At 39.0% G+C, this 21202-nt stretch overlaps 1 protein-coding gene and 1 pseudogene across 8 annotated transcripts in view; both read right to left on the bottom strand.

Annotated features, from left to right (window-relative positions):
• Positions 1-17415, bottom strand: part of LOC129778991 (DENN domain-containing protein 1A) — an 85105-nt gene extending 67690 nt beyond the window's left edge. For 3 of the 8 annotated variants that reach the window (XR_008743541.1, XR_008743542.1, XM_055786216.1), the window contains exons 1-2: positions 16778-17415; positions 5521-5721 (exon numbers count right to left, since the gene is read on the bottom strand). Coding sequence is in view for 6 of the 8 variants with exons in the window: in XM_055786216.1 (XP_055642191.1) it covers positions 5521-5721; positions 16778-16794 (218 nt within the window). In the remaining 2 variants the exon portion in view is untranslated. The remainder of the gene's footprint in view (positions 1-5520; positions 5722-16777) is intronic. The other 5 variants (XM_055786219.1, XM_055786218.1, XM_055786214.1 and 2 more) reach the window with 4 other exon arrangements.
• LOC129780655 (U4 spliceosomal RNA) lies at positions 3134-3261 on the bottom strand (annotated as a pseudogene).
• Positions 17416-21202: the final 3787 nt, after the last annotated feature.

Genomic DNA, 21202 nt, shown 5'->3' with positions numbered 1-21202 from the left:
ATGTTGATGTAATCAGATGCAAGATTTCATGCATCACTCAAATTTCATCGAAGCAACATGGAAAGTTTCACCCATACAGTGATCGCTCGTTAATTGGGTCGGAAAATCAATAAAATTATCGAATTTTACTCGCTAACTGGACAGCAAAACAGCAAAAGCAATACTTCAAATTTAAGATGACATAATCCAGTCCAGTTAGCGAATGACTCTTGTATATTACGGGGTGACGAACATCTTAAGCGAGTGTCTTTCGGGCTGCAGCAACATGGGAAATTGTACAGCGATAAATTATATCAATACTAGGAGGATGGCAGCGATTATCGTGCGAGGACTTATCGAGATTGTCATTACATCGTATCACAAAAATGAAACTAAATAAAATATTAACAATCTTCACGACTCATACTCATAATTCTCAATAACTCATTTTCTTCTATGGTAGATTGAGCAGTAAAACAAATACGACTTGATTGTGATAGTCTGCAAACCAACATTATTTCACCGAAAAAGCTACTGTTCCCGATGCCTTGGAATAAGAATAAGACAATGTAAAGAAATCACAATACCATAGCTATCCATTAAAAATAAAGCAACTTCATGATTTCATGTGTTACAAACCGTTCGACGGTTATGAGTACATATAACAAACGGCCCTTTTCAGGGCTACTATTTGGAGTTTCAAAAGTGTTAAACTAACAGATTTCTGAACAATGAAAAGAACTACATTAAAAAACAACTGTTCTGAACAATCACAGTCCCACGTCAAACTTCCGTCCGTGCCCCTAGGCCCAGACCCTTCTACTTTTTTCCAAACGGTTTAAGCCCGTAGGATACTTCCAAAAGCAAGGAAGTAATGTTCCATAAGAATTGGAAGCGAGAGATGTCTAACGGCGAGTTTGTACGCCCGAAATGTTGCGTAACGAAATAAGAGGATGTCTTTTGCATTGAATCGTTACTGGGGACGAAAAATGGATTCACGACGGCAACATGAGGCACGACAACGCTAGGCCTCATGTTACTGTTCGAGTTAAAAACTATTTGGAAAAATAGCGGGTGGGAAATTTTGGTTCATCCGCCTCATAGACCATGCCCCTTCCGACGACCATTTTTTACAATCGATGCAGAACGCTTTGAGTGGAATACGCTTTACTTCAGAACAGGGTATCAAAAATTGGATGGATTCATTCTGCGCTTCAAAAGATGAACACTTCCTTCGTGAGTCCGTGAATTGCCAGAAAGATGCGAAAAAGTAGTGACTACCGATGGCTGATGGCCACTTAGGATGATGTTTTAGAAGAAAAAAAAACGAAACGTCCAAGTCGTCCAAGTCAGGAAAATGTAAAAAATCAAATATTAGGCTGTCACAAAAGTCCTGCGGTATTTCCGCGAGGTGTCGTTGTAAGCGCGTAGTTCTAGTTGTATTCATTGTATCGTATACTATAGCTTGTTGGAAAGGTATTTTTGCGCGTTATAATATAGTCCTTGACAGTGTTTTGTTTGGTTAAGTCGTTCGTGAGTTATAGTGTCGCAAATATGGAGCAAAATGAAGAGAAAATCCGACATATTTTACAGTACTACTATGACAAAGGCAAAAATGCATCTCAAGCTGCCAATAAAATTTGTGCAGTTTATGGATCCGATACAGTTTCCATTTCCACCGCACAACGATGGTTTCAACGTTTTCGTTCTGGTGTAGAGGTCGTCGAAGATGCGCCACGCTCCGGAAGGCCTGTCGTCGAAAATTGCGACAAAATCGCTGAATTAGCCGAGAAAGACCGGCATAGTAGCAGCCGTAGCATCGGCCAAGAGCTGGGGATAAGTCATCAAACCGTTATTAACCATTTGAAGAAGCTTGGATTCACAAAGAAGCTCGATGTATGGGTGCCACACACGTTGACGCAAAAAAACATCTTTGACCGTATCGACGCATGTGAATCGCTGCTGAATCGCAACAAAATCGAACCGTTTCTGAAGCGGATGGTGACTGGCGATGAAAAGTGGGTCACTTACGACAACGTGAAGCGCAAACGGCCGTGGTCGAAGCCCGCTGAAGCGGGTCAGACGGTGGCCAAGCCCTCATTAACGACCAGGAAGGTTCTGCTGTGTGTTTGGTGGGATTGTCAAGGAATAATCTATTATGAGCTGCTTCCCTATGGCCAAACGCTCAATTCGGACCTGTACTGCCAACAACTGGACCGCTTGAAGGTAGCACTCATGAAGAAGAGGCCATCTTTGATAAACAGAGGCCGCATTGTCTTCCATCAGGACAACGCCAGGCCACACACTTCTTTGGTGACGCGCCAGAAGCTCCGGGAGCTCGGATGGGAGGTTCTTTTGCATCCGCCGTATAGTCCGGACCTTGTACCAAGTGACTACCACCTGTTTTCGTCCATGGCGAACGAGCTAGGTAGTCAGAAGTTAGCCACTAAAGAGGCCTGTGAAAATTGGCTATCCGAGTTTTGTGCCAATAAGGAAGCGAGCTTCTATAACAGGGGTATTATGAAGTTGGCATCTCGTTGGGAACAAGTCATCGAACAAAACGGCGCATATTTCACATAAAACAGATGATTGTAACTAATTTTATGAACAAATGAAAATTCAAAAAAAATACCGCAGGACTTTTTTGACAGCCTAATATCTTAAAAACTGAATAGCATATTTTTGGAAGGACTGTTTATTTTGCAGCGCAAAAACTGACATATAATTGATTTGAATGTTTTGTTTACAGGTTCTTCTCTACAGTCTCATTCAGATAGCCTCCTTCTTACTAACGCTATTAATCCTTCCTGGTCCCTAACACTTTTACGGGTAGTGGCACCAACGATTTATTTTTTTTTCTCTCCTTTAACAATAAGTTATCACTTCTAGCCTTATGTGGTAATTAGTTCTGATATCTAGCCAAATGCCGGATTGCTTTTTGAGCGCGAAAAAATCAAAACTTTTCATTTTGGAGCCATTTCCCTGTTGACAACTACCAATTTATAGCATCAAGAGCAAATTTCCCGAAAAGTCATTGAAAAACAGTCATTTTGTTGGAGTTTTCAATACATATGAACTGTTCAGGACCTATTGAGTCTGATCATGAGTTTTATTAGTTGTTTTTGATGAAACTAACATCATAAATTCAAATATAAAAAAATAATTTTTGCCATAAAATGTTTGCCGCTGGCCGGGCAGGTGTCAACTATATTTTTTTTTAACTAGCAATAATCGCACCTCGGTAAAACCTCATTGGTTACGATATCGCCACTGCGCAAAGCTTGTGGCAACTATATTGCCACCAACATTTTACGCTAGCCGGGCAGTGACAACTATATTGCTACCAATTTTTTCAATGTTTTTAATTGTTTTGTGCATTGAAAATTTTTTTTCTGTGTATATTAGCAGGTAACATGTCGTTGTATTGTAATTTGCGTTGAGTACATGCCTAGTTCTCACGGCCCGTTAAAGATTTAATAAGTCTTTGTCTGTTTTAGTTATCACTGATACGCGTTTGATATTCGTGTAAGGCACATAAAGCAAAATTTGTAGATTTTACCTTTTATATTATTTTCATCTTAAAGTTTTTAACTTTTTTTTAAACAGCTTATTCGATCGTGGCCCTGAATAAAGACTAAATGGAGCACAAAACTCTGTTAAGATAATTATTTTAAATAAGGACATTACTCAATACATATCGCTTACCTTTTTCTTTTTTTATGTGATGATGTTTCGAAAAAGAGATTCCTAATTTTGTATGGATCTTTCTGGAGAAATAGTCTCAACTGAATTTGGTCATACATTCTGTCAAATATATACCGGGAATTTGTAACTTTAAATCTTCCCGCTGAAAACTTTTCAATTTTTTTTGGTACCCGCGATTGTAGGCCTCGATGACATTGCTTGTAGCTTTTGCGATCGGCACAGCCACACTTTCGTGCAGCCGTGAGAAGTAAACAACTCCATAGAATCGACTTGGTTTGGTTTCATTGCTTCCCCTCGCTTTGTTCTAAATCGTCTGCTTTGAGCGAACACAATAGTTTGTTTCTTTTTGTCCGTGATCGTACAATCAAATTTTCGTAGGTACTCCGAAGCAATGTCACCGCGGCCTAGCACTTGGATTTTGCACCAGCTCATCGATCGATCATTGTGAACGAATTTTTGATCTAAAATGGAACGAATGTGATTGAACAAGCACCGTACTCTCCAGATATGGTGCCGTGTGAATTTTTCCTTTTTCCCAAACTTAAAATAACGCTTCTAGGAACCGGTTTTGACAGCATTTAGAACATAAAAACGAGAACTGGAGGAACTGGAGAACTGGAGGCAATTCCTAAAACCAGCTATAAAAAGTGTTTCGATGATCGGAGTGTTCGTTAGAAAAAATGTATTGCTTCAGAAGCGGCCTATTTTGAAGGCGATAATATAAATTTAGAAGATAAATGAACCATTTTCTTTAAAAACTCAAATTCCCGACATATATTTGTTAGAATGTATGAAAATTGCGAAAGAAGCGAAAGAAGGTTGTGAGTCAAATTTCGATTCACCAAACAAACTCTTATAACTTTGTCATGTGTGCACGTAGTCGTTCGTTTCCAAAAACTACGGTTCCACCATTGAAGAAATGTGAAAAGCAATAAATACGCCATCCGATTGGTGCACCCATTGAGTAATAATTTTGATGACATCGCTACCCCACACAGATGACCGCAGCAGCACCAAGTAAAACTGAATAATTTAAACACACGTTATCGAAAGTCAAAACAAATGCACTACGCCAAGTGCCGATTTTTGCATAATCAGCTGTGAAATCGAAAACAACAACAAAAACAACATCGCCAGCGACTCCTCAAATCGAAAGCAAAAGCGAAAAAAAATTCAGCGCGATTCAGTTCGATGAATCGCGGCGATTTGGCGCGCGCAGCAGAAAAGCTGATACGAAAACGTTCACACAATCGGCGCTGACGAGGTCGAAGATATGCGAAAGAAAAAGTACCAAATAATTATAGCACCAAAAATTAACTCCGAATGTCGTCGATTATATTTGGTTCGATTTTTTTTGTGCGTTTGCACTCGATGCAATTGCTGTGAATTGAGCAATGCATCACTGCGAAATTTCCCATTGCTAATGATGATCAATCGATCGTCAGTGACGTCGGAAAAAATGGGTAAATGTTACCGAACAGAACAATCTTTGAACTGTTTCTCGGCTGATTTGGTGAAACAAGAAATGACCAACAGGAAAGATTCAGTTAACATTGAGTTAAGATCTCTATCAAACTGTCCTACTAGATGGAGACACAATGCCAGCCATGCCCAGCACGCATATAGCTTGGACGAAATATCGTGCATTCCAGCACATGTATCAGGTGCCATGACATCATAAATAATTACACGTCTCTGTTATCGACTATCTCTCATGAGTTCGCTACTTGCTAATGTGTTTGCCCTGCTGCAAATCAAAACATTCAGTTGGAGTATGTGCAGCTAGCACAGCAATGACGGTTAAGGAAGGAGGGTAGAAAAAATGCAAACACTTACCTCTCGAAGGCGCACGGGAATGCAAACGCTGGAATATCGGCGATCACCTTGGCATCTTTGAACGACTCCGGAAAGCTCTGCACAATGTATCCGGGGCTCCTGTCAGCGCTGCCGCTGCCACCCACCGATGGGTCACTCGGGGAGGATGCTGTTTCGGGGGCAATCTCGCACCAGTACTCGAACAGTCGGTTGACATCTTCCCTGTTCCGCGGAGGGATGTGTTTTTTTCAAGGTATGTATTGAAGACCCAGATAGGGTAGAGAAGCATGAAGAAAAAAAAATCATGGAAGCGTGTTAGTTCCAATTTATGTCGCGTTGAGAAAGGTTTCTGCTGCTGTGTCATCCAGAGCAGAAGAAAGAAAATCGATGATATTTTCTCGCAGAGGAGGCTGCTTCCGAGAGAATTTCCCACTGAAGGTGGAATGGAAAGGAACGGTAAGGAGGGTGACTGGCATGATCAGACAGAGCCGCCCACTCTCAGCTGGGTTTGAATGATTCTTCTTTTCTCGTTTCTTCACGACTGGAATATGCCCATCATACGGGGTGATGCTGGTGTTTTTCAATGCCCTAGCCCGAGCGTCCCATTCCTTATTGACGACGGGCAGGGTTCGTGCTAATGCGAATCGTTCGTCATTCAATCGCTATCGTGTCAGTGCTGCCAGATTCGTCGAAAGGTTGGGGCGAATAATGAAATTATATGAAAGGTAATACTAACAACAACAATACAAAATGATCTTCACAATAAGGTTCATTACTTTGTTGGTGCAAAATATTTAATCAATTTGTTATTGCTGGTAATTTGTTCAAGTTTAATGTGAACAATCCATAATGATTTAACACAGCTTTTTAAACAAAAAAAATATTTTTTTCCGTTGATGTCTTACAGAGAAAATAAGTACCTTATGAACAGAGATTCTCGAAAATTCTAATTAAGTGGCTTATGTCTCCGTAATTTCTATCTGTTACTATTTTGAAACTGTAATGTATATGTGAAAATAAAATCATATTATCTATTTAGCAGATGGATTAAACACAATTTCTTTGGGTAAGACTATAGAGACTCAGCATGTGATTTGTGCTACCATATTTAATTCTTCTTATTGTACTACTCAGATCTCACTGAAGTTCCTAGAGAAAATTCGGCTTCTCAACATAGTGTCATAGTGTCATATAGTCAGTACTTGTTTGAAATATCTAGGTTAATAGTTGATGGGCCTGAGCCTAGGGGCACGGACGGGATCTGGACATAGGACTGTGAGCGTGTGTAGTAATTGCATTTAAATTGAGTTTTTCATTGTTCAAAATCTTTATTTTTTTCTCTTTTGACACATCGAATGGATGTCCTGGAAAAAACCGTTTCCTGTATGTACTTGTATCCTTTAAATGGGTTAGATGACATAACGTGGTAGAATTCGGTACCACATTCTGTTCAGAAATGTACACAAAAATACCATTAAAGTCATTACTACCCTTTTCTTCTGTTTATTCAATCATGCACAAGAAGACAAAGAGTCATCATGTATCATTTTTAAACACAAGTCGAAATAGTTAAGACCTACATAAATATAAGCCTGAGTCAAATCAATCTATGACTACAAAAATATATTATAGATAAAAATAGCATTATCTCCTCCGTTACCAAGTTGTCCGGAACATTGTTTGTAATAACTTTATAGCCCTCTAAGATCGCGACTACTCAAGCTATCATAATCTGATGCACGTGGGTATACCCTTTCGATCTTCTAAATCAGCAGCCATTTAAATTCATTTATTGCATTTTTATATAACCAAACAACGTACTCGATATTATGACATCCTGGACCACAATTACAACAATTGTTAGTAGTGAGACCTACACGATAAAAACAAGAATTGAGCACAAATTGATTGGACAACATACACTATAATATAAAATTAATGCCTATTATCGGTAAATGGAGAATAATTCATTTTACGCATCAACTCACATTATGAGCTAACGCCCGAATTTAGGCAAAAAGATCGCTCGGTGCGTCGGGGAGGACACGAGTGGATAGTACAATCGAATGAAAACTCACCCAATTAAATCGTCTAATTGTTAACTTTTTTTTTACTATATTAACTGTTCATGTTTCAAGCAAAAAAAATTCTGGATAAATTTCCTGTCTAATGATATATATCACAACATATGTCGCAATAACCATTTTAAGTAATATACGTTTGAAAAATATTAATAAAACGTTACATCCAAGACATAGTCCTATGTCAAAAAACACGCTAATACATTTATATTATGAGGGTCAAGGGCAAGATTACATTTGAAGTAATGCAACGAAATTCTTAGGTGTGAATGATTAATTAGGTTAAGTGTGATTTAATTAGGTTAAGTTGAAATCATTGGGACCTTGGAGGTCTGTTGATATAAACAATAAACAATAAACAATGTTGTGTTTCCTAAGGGAAGAGGCAGCCCAAAATCGTAGTTTTAGCGTTATGCGATCTGTCTGAAGTACCTAATCATTTCGAAATGTGACAGAGAGCGATTAGTGACAATTATGGCGTGAAGAAATGACCATATCAAGTATAATGAAATATTGTTGTTGATGGCAGAAGTGAAAGACCACACTCTATTAACTCTGAAGACACTCCTATGAATGCGAAATGAATTAAGGGGGTATTCTAGTGTAGAGACACGAATTTCGGATGTTTTTTCGCGCTCCGTGAAAATTAAACAAAGAATAGTTTTACTATCCATTATATCATTGTTTGTTCATCTATCTTTTAACAATAAAACAAAAATTGAACGGAGAAAAAGTATTCATAACTAGAATAGTTAAGAGCTGATGAAGTGAGAGTTAAAAAAAAAGTTGCGCCATGGCGTACACGATTTCGGCCCTTCTAGTTATCTGAAACAAAAAATCATAGGAGGTTGTGTCCAAGATATGACCGCATTGTTGACGTAGAACTACGCTGTTATTTTTTATAAGTCGCTTGTTTATACCTTCGGATATTATTCTAAAATGCTGTGACATTTTAGAAACAACTGCTTTGTAGAATAATCCCTGAAATGGTTTTTTCATTGTAGAATCAGTTGACGATAATTGATTTATGATTCATTCTTGCCCTCGCAAAACAATACACTAGCTGATCTTATGTCGCAATTTATTTCATGTCTAGCATTGAAAATTTATCTCGAACGCCATTCCGGTGACCTTTTTCGCAATTGACATAGACTCGGTCGATTATATACATGTTGCACCAGCACCATTATTCCACATCTCATAACTACATCAATATATCTTTGGCACTGCATGGAAACAACAAAAATGACAACACTAGCAAGTATCAAATATCATGCTACATGTTATTTAATATTGCCTCAAAGGAATCGCACCTCATTCATCATTCGTGCAATATAAACCAAGCACCAAACAAGCGTTCGGCATAGCATGCATTCAGAGCCATACATTGGTGGCTTGAAACTACTAGGAATATAAACACTTCTCATCATCTTCGGTTAATATTACTGGCCTCGAAAAAAATTGCATTACTTTCTTATGCTCGAGAGAAGCGCCGCTGTCACCCTTAGTGGAGGAAGATTTGCTACTGGCAAGCGAAACCTTATCACATACAAAATTCCAGAACGTCATTTACTTTCTTGGTGACTCTACAATCGAAATAAACTCTTTTTGTTAATAACAACCTCGAAAACAGTAGCTATGCTTCATTATGATCAATATTAGCGCAAATGCAATCCTAGTTGAAGGCAGTTTTGCGAATGGCACGCAAACCCAAATAACTTATAACATATCAGTGAGACATTCAAGATGCTTGGTATTCCCCAAATAATTTTTGGCGCACAACCTTAACGCCTGCTTCGCCAAAACGCCAGTTTAATGCATTGATGCATTCTCAAAGGCACCAACGAATCCCTTATAATGACGGAAAACAAACAACGTTAACTGCTTGGAAAAAGACTGAATTATGCCACACAGCTTGTACTCTGCTGTAACACCCATCGATGCGAATTCGCTGATGAGTTCGTCAAGAGCGACCGCCTTCACCACCAGCGGGGGAAGCTTGATTTTGGTTGCTGTCTGGGTAACGGCGTTTACATTTTCGACCGACGCGCCGAAATCGCCTACTTCGCTGTTGTTCGATGCGGTTTCACACTCGCGAAGGCTCTATTCAGTGCGAGCGCTTTTCACTGCACCAACATCGCGTGCACTTGATGTTTTATTGCCCCTGGCAATGCGTTCGTTTTTTGCAGGGCTCGAGCCTGTCTTCCTCTTCTTCTTGCTCATCACACACTACGCGATGAGTCCAATTTATGACGTGGAAAGAAAAGCACACGATACGAATAACGCGAAAAACGAACAAAAAAACCAAACGACGATATCCAAGTTGGATTACCACTGGTGGGGCCCAATCTTAGATCGAAGCGCAGCGAAAGCAAAGTGAACTGGATTGCTTAACAGTCCGATGCCGAATGAAAGTTTGCCTCAGCCTCCACCTGTTTATACCCTAGGCAAGTATTCCCCTTCATTCTTCTACTTTTCCTTTGTTCACGGAGACTTCAAATCCTACGATTTCCCCTCCGTTGGTCGTCGATAAGTTGCTCGTTATTGATAGCTCTGTTCGGGAAAGCACACAAATGGACAGAACAAATGTATGGGAAAATGGAAAATGAAAAAAGAAAATTTTTATGAATTTTAACCATTTACAAACCAGGAGATTCTAATGTAAAGCATATTAAACAAATCTTACGGAATTTCCGATTCGTTTAGTATGTAAATCGCCAAAATCCGTTCGCGGCAAAAAAAAGTTATCAACATTAACTTTATTTCATAAAAACGTGACCTGTTTTCTGATTTGGCACCCTTAATGAAAGACGTAGTTCTACGTCAAAAAATCGAACAGATTCTAAATCAGTACAGATGTCACTATCGCATGAACCTCGGACAAGTCAAAAACATATTTTTTGACAAAATGGCGGCCGTTTGAAATTCAAAATACGGTTTAAAACTTTTTTTTCTAACGTTTCCCGATTTTTTAAAAATAGTAAAATTTTAAAAATATTATTTTTCAGAGGTTCATGCGATAGAGAGATGACTGCAGATTGTATCCGTAAATTCGACATGAATCGGATCAGTAGAATTTAAGATATCGTGTACGTCAGTTTAAAAAAAACTAGTTTCGAAAAAAACGCGTTTGAAGTTCATTGTTATGGCCGCACCAGGTTAGGTACCGCATCACTAAAAGGGCTCTAACTCAGTAAATAATAGGATTTTCGATAAGTCCTTTCTAGGGTATATTCTTGAATGCCTAAACAACAGAAATGTGATGGGAAAAAAATGTTTTTATTTCAAATTTCTAGACTAGAATACTGCCTTGAGAAGAATCTTTCAAAATCAAAAACAAGCAATCAGAAATGTCGCCCTACGAAGATGCCTTTGATTCCATTGAGGAATCAAGAAAAGACCCCTGAGGACCGTGTACGTCGTCCAATCAGTAGACGCTTGGATCTTCATTTCTGCCAAACACAACGGAGGCAATGTCTGGGGATGTTTTTCTGCAAACGAGGTTGGTCCAATCAATCGAATCGATGAGATTCTGGACTATATCGTGTTTAATTACGTCCTTAAAGATGTTATGTTGCCTTTTGCGGAGTGAAATATGCCAAAAAAATGGGTTTTTCAGGCTTATAACTCGAACCTTTCTTAATAGATCGGAAAGATGTTTGCATCAATTGATAATGAATATTTCTACGCATCTATCGCTATTAATAAAATGTTATTTTCCATGAACAGGACGTTTTATAACATGGCCTGCCCACCGTATTCGTCCAGCTTTAACAAATTTTTAAATACTGAGTTCGCCGAAGCGCTGTGCGAGTTCATGGTTAATCCTTCGCCGCCATACTCCGTTCTCCTGCACGCCGCCGAAGATCGTTCTAAGTACTCGTTTTTCATGTTTCATGTCCTCAGAGAACAACCGGGCTGATAAGCGTCTTGTACAGTGTACACTTTTGTACTTTGGCTTAGTCTGTTCGACCACAATTGCTTGTGAAGGCCATAGTAGGCAGAACTTCCGCTGATAATACGGCTCCGAATCTCGCGGCTGGTGTTATTGTCTGCGTCATCAGTGAGCCAATGTAGACGAATTCGTCAACAACCTCGGACTCATCGCCGTCGATGGTTACACTACTGCCTAAGCGGCGTCTGTCGGCCTCGGTTCCGCCGGCCAGCATGTACTTAGTTTTGGGCGCATTTATTTTGAATCCAATCCTCGCTGCTTCGCATTTTATTCTGATGTACGCTTCAGCCACCGCCGCAAATGTTCTGCCGACAATATTCATGTCATCGGCAAAGCAGATGAACTGACTAGATTTGTTGAAAATCGTGCCCCGCGTGTTTATATCCGCTCGGTTCATAACATCCTGTAACGCTATGTTGAACAGCAAGCAAGAGAGCCACCATGACGAAGTCTCTTGTGAGATACGTATGAACTCGACAGTCCGCCCGAAATCCGCACGCAGCACTTACGTACCATCCATCGTAGCTTTAATTACTCTAATCAGCTTGGTGGTGGCTAATCAGCTCGCAAATGGTGATAGTCGGCGGAAAATAATTTGATTGCACGATAGTCCAGTCCAGATTGTCGCCCTTTTTGACGTAGGACTAAGCCTTTCATTTCTGTACCGGGGTGTAAGTTCAAAGTTTCGGAAACGAGAGAGTCACGTTTGGAGTGCAAGGTTTTGAACGTTAATAACTCTTTGGCGGCTGAACGAAGTGATATGGAAATCACTTCAATCGAAAGATAGAATTACCAAGAATTATATGATTGTTTCTTATTGATTAAGAAAAACTGTTTCAATAGAAGAATCGCTGTCCCATGCAAAAGGAAATTGAACGGTGAATGGCGTGGATTTGAGTTATTTTCTTGAGGGAAACTTTTCTTATGCGGTCCCTATCTACCGCACAAAAAAAGTTTTTTTCAAAATGTGTACGAACACGATTTTTTAAAGCTGCTGATGAAGTTTTGCACGATTTTTTGTGCGACTTTTTTGTGTGGTCCCTATCCTCCGCACAAAAACAGGTTTGCCTGTAAATGATTACTGAGCCAGCGGTAGTCCTACGTCTACCTTGCGGTTATATCACAGATATAACCCACTTCTAATCTTTGGATCAACAAGTATCGAGCATATAACGCATAGACATTTTATCTTTCGAATGAAGTGTTTATTATACAATTTCATTCAGTTGTTTAGGAGGTGGTAACGTTCAAGATCTTGTTACGAAAATGTCCACTATTGTCCACGGTGAGGGGGGTGGGGGTATAGCCAATGTCCCCGTGCATACGTGAAATAAATATTTGAGAAGAAACAATCATATCTATATTTGAAAAACAACGAAATCTGTTTTTCATTTTCAGGAATTTTTAAACTTTCCTATCATGCTCGTTCTGCGTATTTAACAATAAAAAGTTTGGGCTGGCTTTTTTTTTTTTTTTCAAATACTTGTCAGTGTGAATACAATGATAGAATTCGTGGTTTTTTGGAGATGCCTAAAATGAAATTGCCACGGAAGTAAATAATCTAGCAATTTGGTGTCAGAAAACTAATCATAAATCAGTTTGTGAAGATTTATCAGGTTGATCAAGAGCTACTTGATAATTTACCAAATATCCTATGTACAGTGCTGAAAAGAGAAAAGTAAACAGCACTACGCAAAATACTTTTTCATGATTTTTTTTTTAGAAAATGAACGTATTTCTCGCAATGGAAAGGATGTAAACAAGCAATTGTTTGTATTCATTTTCAAATTTATATAAAACTCCAATTCATTGGATTTTTTCATCCAGTATTATGCATAGATGCTCAATGGGGTGGGGGTCTGGGGACTAGGATGGCCGCTCAAGCATTTTAATCTTTTTGGATTGCGTTTCGCAACTTTCGAGGTGTGCTTGGGATCATTGTCCTATTGGTAAATATAGCCTTGAATATTAATTTTCCTGAGTGACGGCTTTCTAAGTTCTCCTCTAAGAGATTGACGTAGGACTCAGCAGTCTTCTTTACATCGATCTTGACGAGATTGTCCACCCCATTCCGAGAAAAATAGCCCCACACAAGCACGTGTCCATCATCGTGTTTAATTGTTGCTTTACTTAGTAAGCGATCGATCGTGAGTTCAACACTCAGGGCCCTCATTGACCATCTTTGTGTTGTTACAGAATAACTACGTCCACGCAACAATCATCAGCGATAGAGATCGATCCACGGTAACTCAACAATGATCAATCAACTGTCTCTGCTGTCCGGTCTAACTGGATAATGGAAAAACAGAAGGAAAACTCTTACGCCTAAATGACTACTGTGTTAAAATGTGTACCATATGCAATGGTATAGAAGGAAATACTCTTACGCGGAAAAGTGGCAACTGTGTAATGTGATAATTATAGATATGATAAAACATGTGACATGTACACGATTAAAATTCGGCTCTGTTACAGCTCAAATGCTAATGAGCCTAAAATAAATAAATAGGACAAAAAAAACTGTTGCTTGAGTAGCCTGGATTGCTCAAACTTACTCTAACCGATCCAAACAATCTTCTTCCAAAAGGCCTATGGCTGGAGCTCCTGGTCGTGGACCGTCATCATTCTCCTTGAACCGTTTTGCTCAAGTTTTGGTGTCAGAGGATTTTTTCATTTCAAAATAAATCATGCAAAATGCATATTCTAACAGTTCGGCTGAAAAGTTCGTAAGGTTGACGTCTAGATAGCGCCTCTTGCGAAAATCTACTTGAGTATCACAAAGTACCATCTTTCAATGGATACGTGTCAAAATATGACAGCAATCGGTTGATTGGTTCGTGAAGCAATTTTTGTTACTGTGAAAAAAAAATGAAAATATCACAAATCAATGAAAAAGATGACAAAATTGCACTAATTGGGCTTCGAACTGCTTCCGCATTCACTGTATTCTCCAGATCTGGCCCCCAGCGACTATTTTCTGTTCGCAGACCTGAAGAGAATGCTTGCTGACAAGAAATTTAAGACCAATGATAAAATGAATACCGAAACTGAGGCCTATTTTGAGGAAAAACCGAAAGAGTACTTTAAAAATGGTATGGAAATTGTTGCAAAATCGCTATAATCGCTGTATTGCCCTCGAAGGTAATTATGTTGAATAATAAAATTGAATTTTGCAAAAAAAAAAAAGTTTTACTGTGTTACCTTATAAATTTTTCAGCCGAACTGTTAGTTGTAAATCATTACTATGTACTAAAATTGTACAAAAATGGCGACATAATGATAATTTTTACATAGATACACAGTTGCATGTTGACCATTTGCGGTCGTATTTGGACATGGTGCCATACAGTGATGCATAATTTGTATGATAATGAAAGATAAACAAGATTTTTTCAATTCGTTCTGAACTTCAGATGTAAGTCTACTGAATAATGTGTTTTAAAATGCTGTTTTTATATAAAAAAAAATATATTCTAAAACTCTCGTTCGTGTGCTGTCCTTCGAAACAATCCCTCGAAATGAGGTCGTGGTTTTTGATTACAGTTCTGCGCGCAAAAAAGGTTTGGTGGCTGAGAACAGACATACGAACGCGAAGATTTAATTTTCCACTTGCATTACTTTTTCGCGAGAAATTGAAATTTGAGTAATTTAAAAATAATACATTACGTGTCACTTCTTTACAAAATAAACAACAAATTTCGCACGAAATATTCGTAGGCCATCCTTAGTTTCCAATCAATCCAAACAACGTATTCGGCCAAGCTACGGCATGTGAAAATTTGAATCTCGTTCCACGCAGAGGTAGCTGCTCGTTTAAGCTAACTAAAACTCACATACTGCCTATTCCTCGGGCGATCAATCTCCATAAGTTATTGATTGGGGTTGGAACTGGTAAAAAGTCCCGAATCGAACCTCCAGTCCTGTAGACCATGTAGAGGACTTCCGACCTTCATGAAATGATGCTTTATTCTGTTGGAATAACACGGTGGTTTCGATGCAAAAACGGCAGCAGATGATTCAGGAATACTTGAACTCCTATTGACATTCTTTGTTTAAAGAGGCTTTAAACTTTTCAGTTCATTCGCCTCTATATCCTTGAACTCCTAACTTCTTATTCGTGTGAGTGGAAAAGTCATTTGAAACAGTCTTTTCTGAGAAACAAAATCTGACATGAAATAAATTTGAAATGGAGTAAGGGTACAAACGTGGTGTTCACTTGGTAATTTTGAGTTTAAAAATATTCAGGAATGACCACGTGGACAACAGGGGCAGGGTTCTGGTCAATGTCCACGCTTGTTCACGGAGGGGGAGGGGGAGTCTAAAATCGTGCTTTTTATGTCCACGTGGAATGTGGACAGCCCCTAAGGGTCACTTAAAGTTTCAACCGGAGAAAATTTCCATACTTTGTTTTATTCTATAACAATTATTATGATGAAAATCATGTTTATAAGTTTGGGTTAACCATAGCTCATTATGTTCGTACCGTGAAAAAGCCAAGAAACATTCGTTGTCAATCAACAAAATATACATTTTTGGTTTTTTAAATTCAAAAATTACAAATTGCGATGTTTTAGATATTATTAAAATATTAAGAAAGGTGTTCTTATCGATTCCCTATATCAATTTTCATGCGTAAACAAAAATTGGCAAAAACATCATCAAATTTTTTGAAAATAAATCTTTCATAACCTTTCATTTTGGATTCGTATCGATTTTTTAGTCGGGAGTCATATGAAAATTGTGTACTGATAGGATATGGATATGTGGAGGATATGCAATATATATAATAATTAATAAGAATTATTTAGTTCGGGTGAAAATTATTTGAATACTCCCCTGATGTTTAACATAGGAAATATTGTCCGGTCACATTCTTATTTATAAAGTTTTTGAATTGATTGTATCGGAATTTGAAAAGTAATCCGCTTAAAAATTTGATGAAAATGTAATGTGAATTATTCATGGAAATATTTGTCCGAGAAAATGCGAATTTTGAGCATCTTTGGTATCCACCCGCAAATCTGACAGCACTGGCCTTGCGTTCAAGGTCTCTCGAATTCTAGTCGTTCTGCTACCTCTGCTAAATGTGTCACTATCTACATTATTTCAAATCAGCTTTTGAATGCTGTTTTGGAAGGCTACACTTATCGCCACTATCTCCCATCACACTATTTACGGTCTATTTCAGCTAGAGCTTCTGTCAACAATAAACCATAATTGGCAACAAATGCCCCACACTCACTTTATTCGGGAGTTCATGACACCTCCTCCTCCTAAACGGGAACCACTGCCGCTGCGAGCTTATCTCAGATGGAAACACACAAATGGGGCGTAAACCACCCGTAGTATTTTTTCCTGGTTGATGCTACTACCGATCACTACTCCGGGGGAAAGATTTCCTTCCAGAATACCGAGGCCTCTTCCCATCCACTACTAGATTCACAATGGAGCCCTTCTTCCCATTTTTTTCTTCTTCGCTCTTCCGCCCTTCCTTCAATGAACACTAGGAAGCTGATTTTTGCACGATACACACGGGAATTATGCTGTTCCACAAGCGGAACTCCTTACGGAAACACAACAAACACTGAGGCGGAACACTAGAAAATATTCATTTTACAATTATAAGCATATATTATCTCGATAGAGCAGTGCGCGTTACAGAAAAGGCAAGACGTTTTTGCGATAAAATTTTACACACTCCCTCGCTAGCTCGCTCTCGCTTTCTCGTTTTCTCGCTTGCATGCACTATCCCACTCTACTACACTACACTACACACCGTAACTCAAGACGGTCGAACCGAAGAAATACACTCCTCTCTCTACACACGACGGCGACGATCGCAGCGAATCGAACTAATGAATGAGCCAGGGCAAAATACGACAACGAGAGATGATGCTGCTGCAGCTGACTGCCTGTCAGCGGGTGACAGATGATGTGAGGAGGGATTGACAGAACGAAATGCTGTGAGTTCAGCATTAACCCGAGAGCTCGGTGCGAGTGGTCGTTGTATGCGACATCTGGATGTGAAGTGGTAATAACAATGTTTTTGCGTCACAGAACAGATTTCGTGTGGCGCCATTTGGCGATTTAACGTACAAATCTACACCTAGGCGGCGCTGCGGTGAAAGTGATGATGGTTGCCATGTGAGCTTATGGAAGGTTTGTAGTTCTTTCCATAAATTACAATGTTATACTCATAAAAGATTATTTGATTGCGATGAGTTTGTAAGAAATTTAATTCTGCGCAATTTTATATATAACATGTTATTTATTTACCTCTTTCAGTAGTGAAAACTATAAAAACTGTTGACAATGGTTGAATTAAAGAAGGAAATTCGAGAGCACAATCAAACACAAGTAGAAAAATGCACGACTCCTGCATGTGAGAACTACCTTGGAAAGCCCGGAAGTAAAATATACGTGATTTGTTTTTGAGTTTTAGGTTACATTAGCATCATTTTCTTAGTTTAAAAACAAAATCCAGATGTCTCACCAATCGTTTACGTTTTGCGTTAGATCACCATTTGGCAATCGAAGATGAATAAACACAATTGACGATTTTACGTTCGATTTACAGCCAGATGGCGCCGCGAGTAAAATGAGGATGTTTTGTTTTTGACGTAGGACTACGTCTAACCGGAAGATATAGGGGGTGAAATGAAAATCTAGGCACTGAACAAGCAGGAAAAAATGCAAGATTTGGAACGCTTATAACTCGAGCATTTCTCAATAGATCGCAAAGGTTTTTGCATCAATTGATAGGAAATATATCTACGCATCTATCATAACGAATAACATTTCATTTTTTTTTGAGATAAATAATTGAATAATTGTGAAATATCAAGCATTGTCCAAATGAGTTATGTGCCCATTTTTGATTGGTCCATTTTGTGCTCCTCAAATCGTACCGATCAAAACGGGCAACCAGAGCAGCAGCGAAATAGAATGAAGCACGATTGGAAAGGAAAAAGAAAAAAAAATGAAGGAAACATTGGTCGCAGTCTCACACATGCGTAATTCTCGAGCCAGCCAGTCAGCTTAAAAATCCCCGCTCCGCTGCCGTAACGATCACATTCTTTGTGTGGACACTGACTGGACAACATCGTTGCTGGACGAGCTGGACGGCGAGGGATCGAGTGCCTTTCTCAAGGCAAGAGGGCGGAGGTGGTAGCGCTGGAGTAGAGTAATAGAGTAGAGTAGAGTTTTCAAAGGGCCTTTCTCAAGGCTAGAGACGAATGAACTGCAAAAGTTTAAAGTCTCTATAATACAATACCTTCCTTCCTTCCGTAACGATCATTCTCATTCAAACCGTACACCACATCGGTTCGCATCACAACACATCTACAAACCAACCCAAGCAGCCATGTCTGGACATGGTAAAGGAGGAAAAGTGAAGGGAAAGGCAAAATCCCGCTCGAACCGTGTTTAGTTTCGGCCGCCGAAGTGATCGAGTTAGCTGGTAAAGCTGCTTGCGACGATTAAAAAAACTGCATTCGGATCAGAACACATTCGGAGGACATCAAGACAACTGGCATTTGCAGCGAGTGGCGAGTGGCAAACGCAATCGCAATCGCAAAACGGCAGCTGGTAGCAGAAGAAAAAAGGTTGTTCTTTTTACAATCTGCTTTGGTGGCAAATCCAGAACAAGGCGGTATCGAGGGCGTTCGAAATGGTTTTTTTCAAAACCACGAGTACAAAGTTTTCTAAATTGGAACCATTCCATAATACAAGGCGCTTATCAGGGCCATTAAACCTTTCAAAAAAGAGCTTACGAAATACAGTTCAATGCTTTCTAAAATAATATCCAAAATAATAATAAAACACAAATTGATTTTTTCATAATTTGTTTGCCAGGATCTGATGAGTATGTGAATTTGGCAGTTGTTCTGAGCTTATTGATAGTTGGGGACTTTCCTGATTATTCAATTTTCACCAATTCGTAAATTGTTTCCAGATTGAAAGTACAGTAATTTACAATTAGTTCGACATTTAACTAATTGGACGGACATGTAATGCGACATATTTAGTTGAACATTTTTGTAAACATAGAGATCCAAATTATGACCCCACATTGAAAGTCGACACTGTACCACTGTCATCGCAAATGTTCAATTACAGGTTAAAATCGACTCCAATGCAACACTGAGTGGTGCTTCGGCACGTCGCATTGAATGTAATTTACTGTACAATATGTCACAAGCTGGATGGGAAGAAATTTTCAACTGTGAAAGCTGTGGCGAATGGCAAACGCAATCGCTAAACAGGAAGGTTTAGCCGAACAAGATGGGGATATCGAGTGATAACAAAACATTAAACTCTTCAGATAGAAGATAATTTTGTGATCCTGAAAAGGACCCTTTTTAGCCTGCATGTGAATCCAACGAGCGAACAAATCGTAATGAATGAATTTTTATGCCATCGCTGCCTTTTAACGTTCATTCGTTTGTCTCGTTGGACTCGACCCTTTGGCTGAGTCTGCCGATTTGTCTCTATCCTGTGAGCGTGTACCGCTAAAGTACGAAACGCGCGGATCCACTAAAAAATATGTCATTCTCTTTCAAACCGTAAATCAGTGTGGTTGTATGGCATCATTTCACATCACATCGCATCAACGGATTGGTGCCGGAGCACCAGTATACCTGATAGCGATTATAGAATTTCGGCCGCCGGAGTGCTCGAGTTGGCTTGCAAAGCTGCTCACGACAATAAGAAAACCCGCCTACAGAACAGAGCACATTCGGTTCGGTCGCAACAACTAGTTTCAGCGAGTGGCAAACGCAATCGCAAAACGGCAGCAGGTAGAAGAAGGAAAAAGTTTGTTTATACAGACTGCTTTGGTGGCAAAACCAGCCACCGTAAAGGGCCATTAAACCATTCAAAGAAGAGTTATTAAAAGTTATTCACAATACCAATGCATTCTAAAGTGACATAATATGACATATAATATAAACTGATTTATTTTGTTTATGCTTGTTCTTGAACTTATTGGTGGTTGGGGTCTTTTAAATTGATCATTCAGTTTCCACAAACCCATGCTTGGTTTCCGAATTAAAAGTGGCTTCGAATTACAACACATTGTATGCAGGATGACATTAACGAAATTTCTCGGTAGCAAGAACTGCTTTCTTTTGTTTATAACTGATGTTGAAAATTGACTGAGGTTACATCTGCATTGTATAGAAAATTAACTAAGGAGCAGCATGATGAGCTATGTATTTCCTGCTGCTCTGTTCTTATTTTAAAGGACTTTAATCCGAAGGTCATCCGTCCCTGTATTTACTGTTGGTTTTTCAGAACGCTTCTAGCTCGTTCATTTCTCGACAGATCGTAGAGTTCGTCTCCAAAACCTCAGTTCTTTTTCATTTTTATTTATTTTGTTTGCGGAGACTACAAATCTTACAATTCATTCGTCTCCGAAACCATGCATTCACTATCACAGCCATCATTTTGATTGTACGATATGTGCATACGACGAAAGATGACCGGCGTTGAACATTTAATAAGTACAAAGGATTCAAAAAAAAAAACAAGAATCAAGTTTGTAAAAAAAACGCTAAAACACAACACTAAAGGTTCTTTTCAGAACCCCCAACATGTTCATGAAGAGTAAACAGTAAACTAATCCATTTTTCAGGTAGATAGGTAGGTATTCACGTAGGAGAAGAAA

This window comes from Toxorhynchites rutilus, chromosome 3 (genome assembly GCF_029784135.1).
Source record: "Toxorhynchites rutilus septentrionalis strain SRP chromosome 3, ASM2978413v1, whole genome shotgun sequence".
Lineage (NCBI taxonomy): Eukaryota > Metazoa > Arthropoda > Insecta > Diptera > Culicidae > Toxorhynchites > Toxorhynchites rutilus.
Note: the sequence above shows the minus strand (reverse complement) of the source record. Positions and strands in the feature narration are given on the sequence as shown.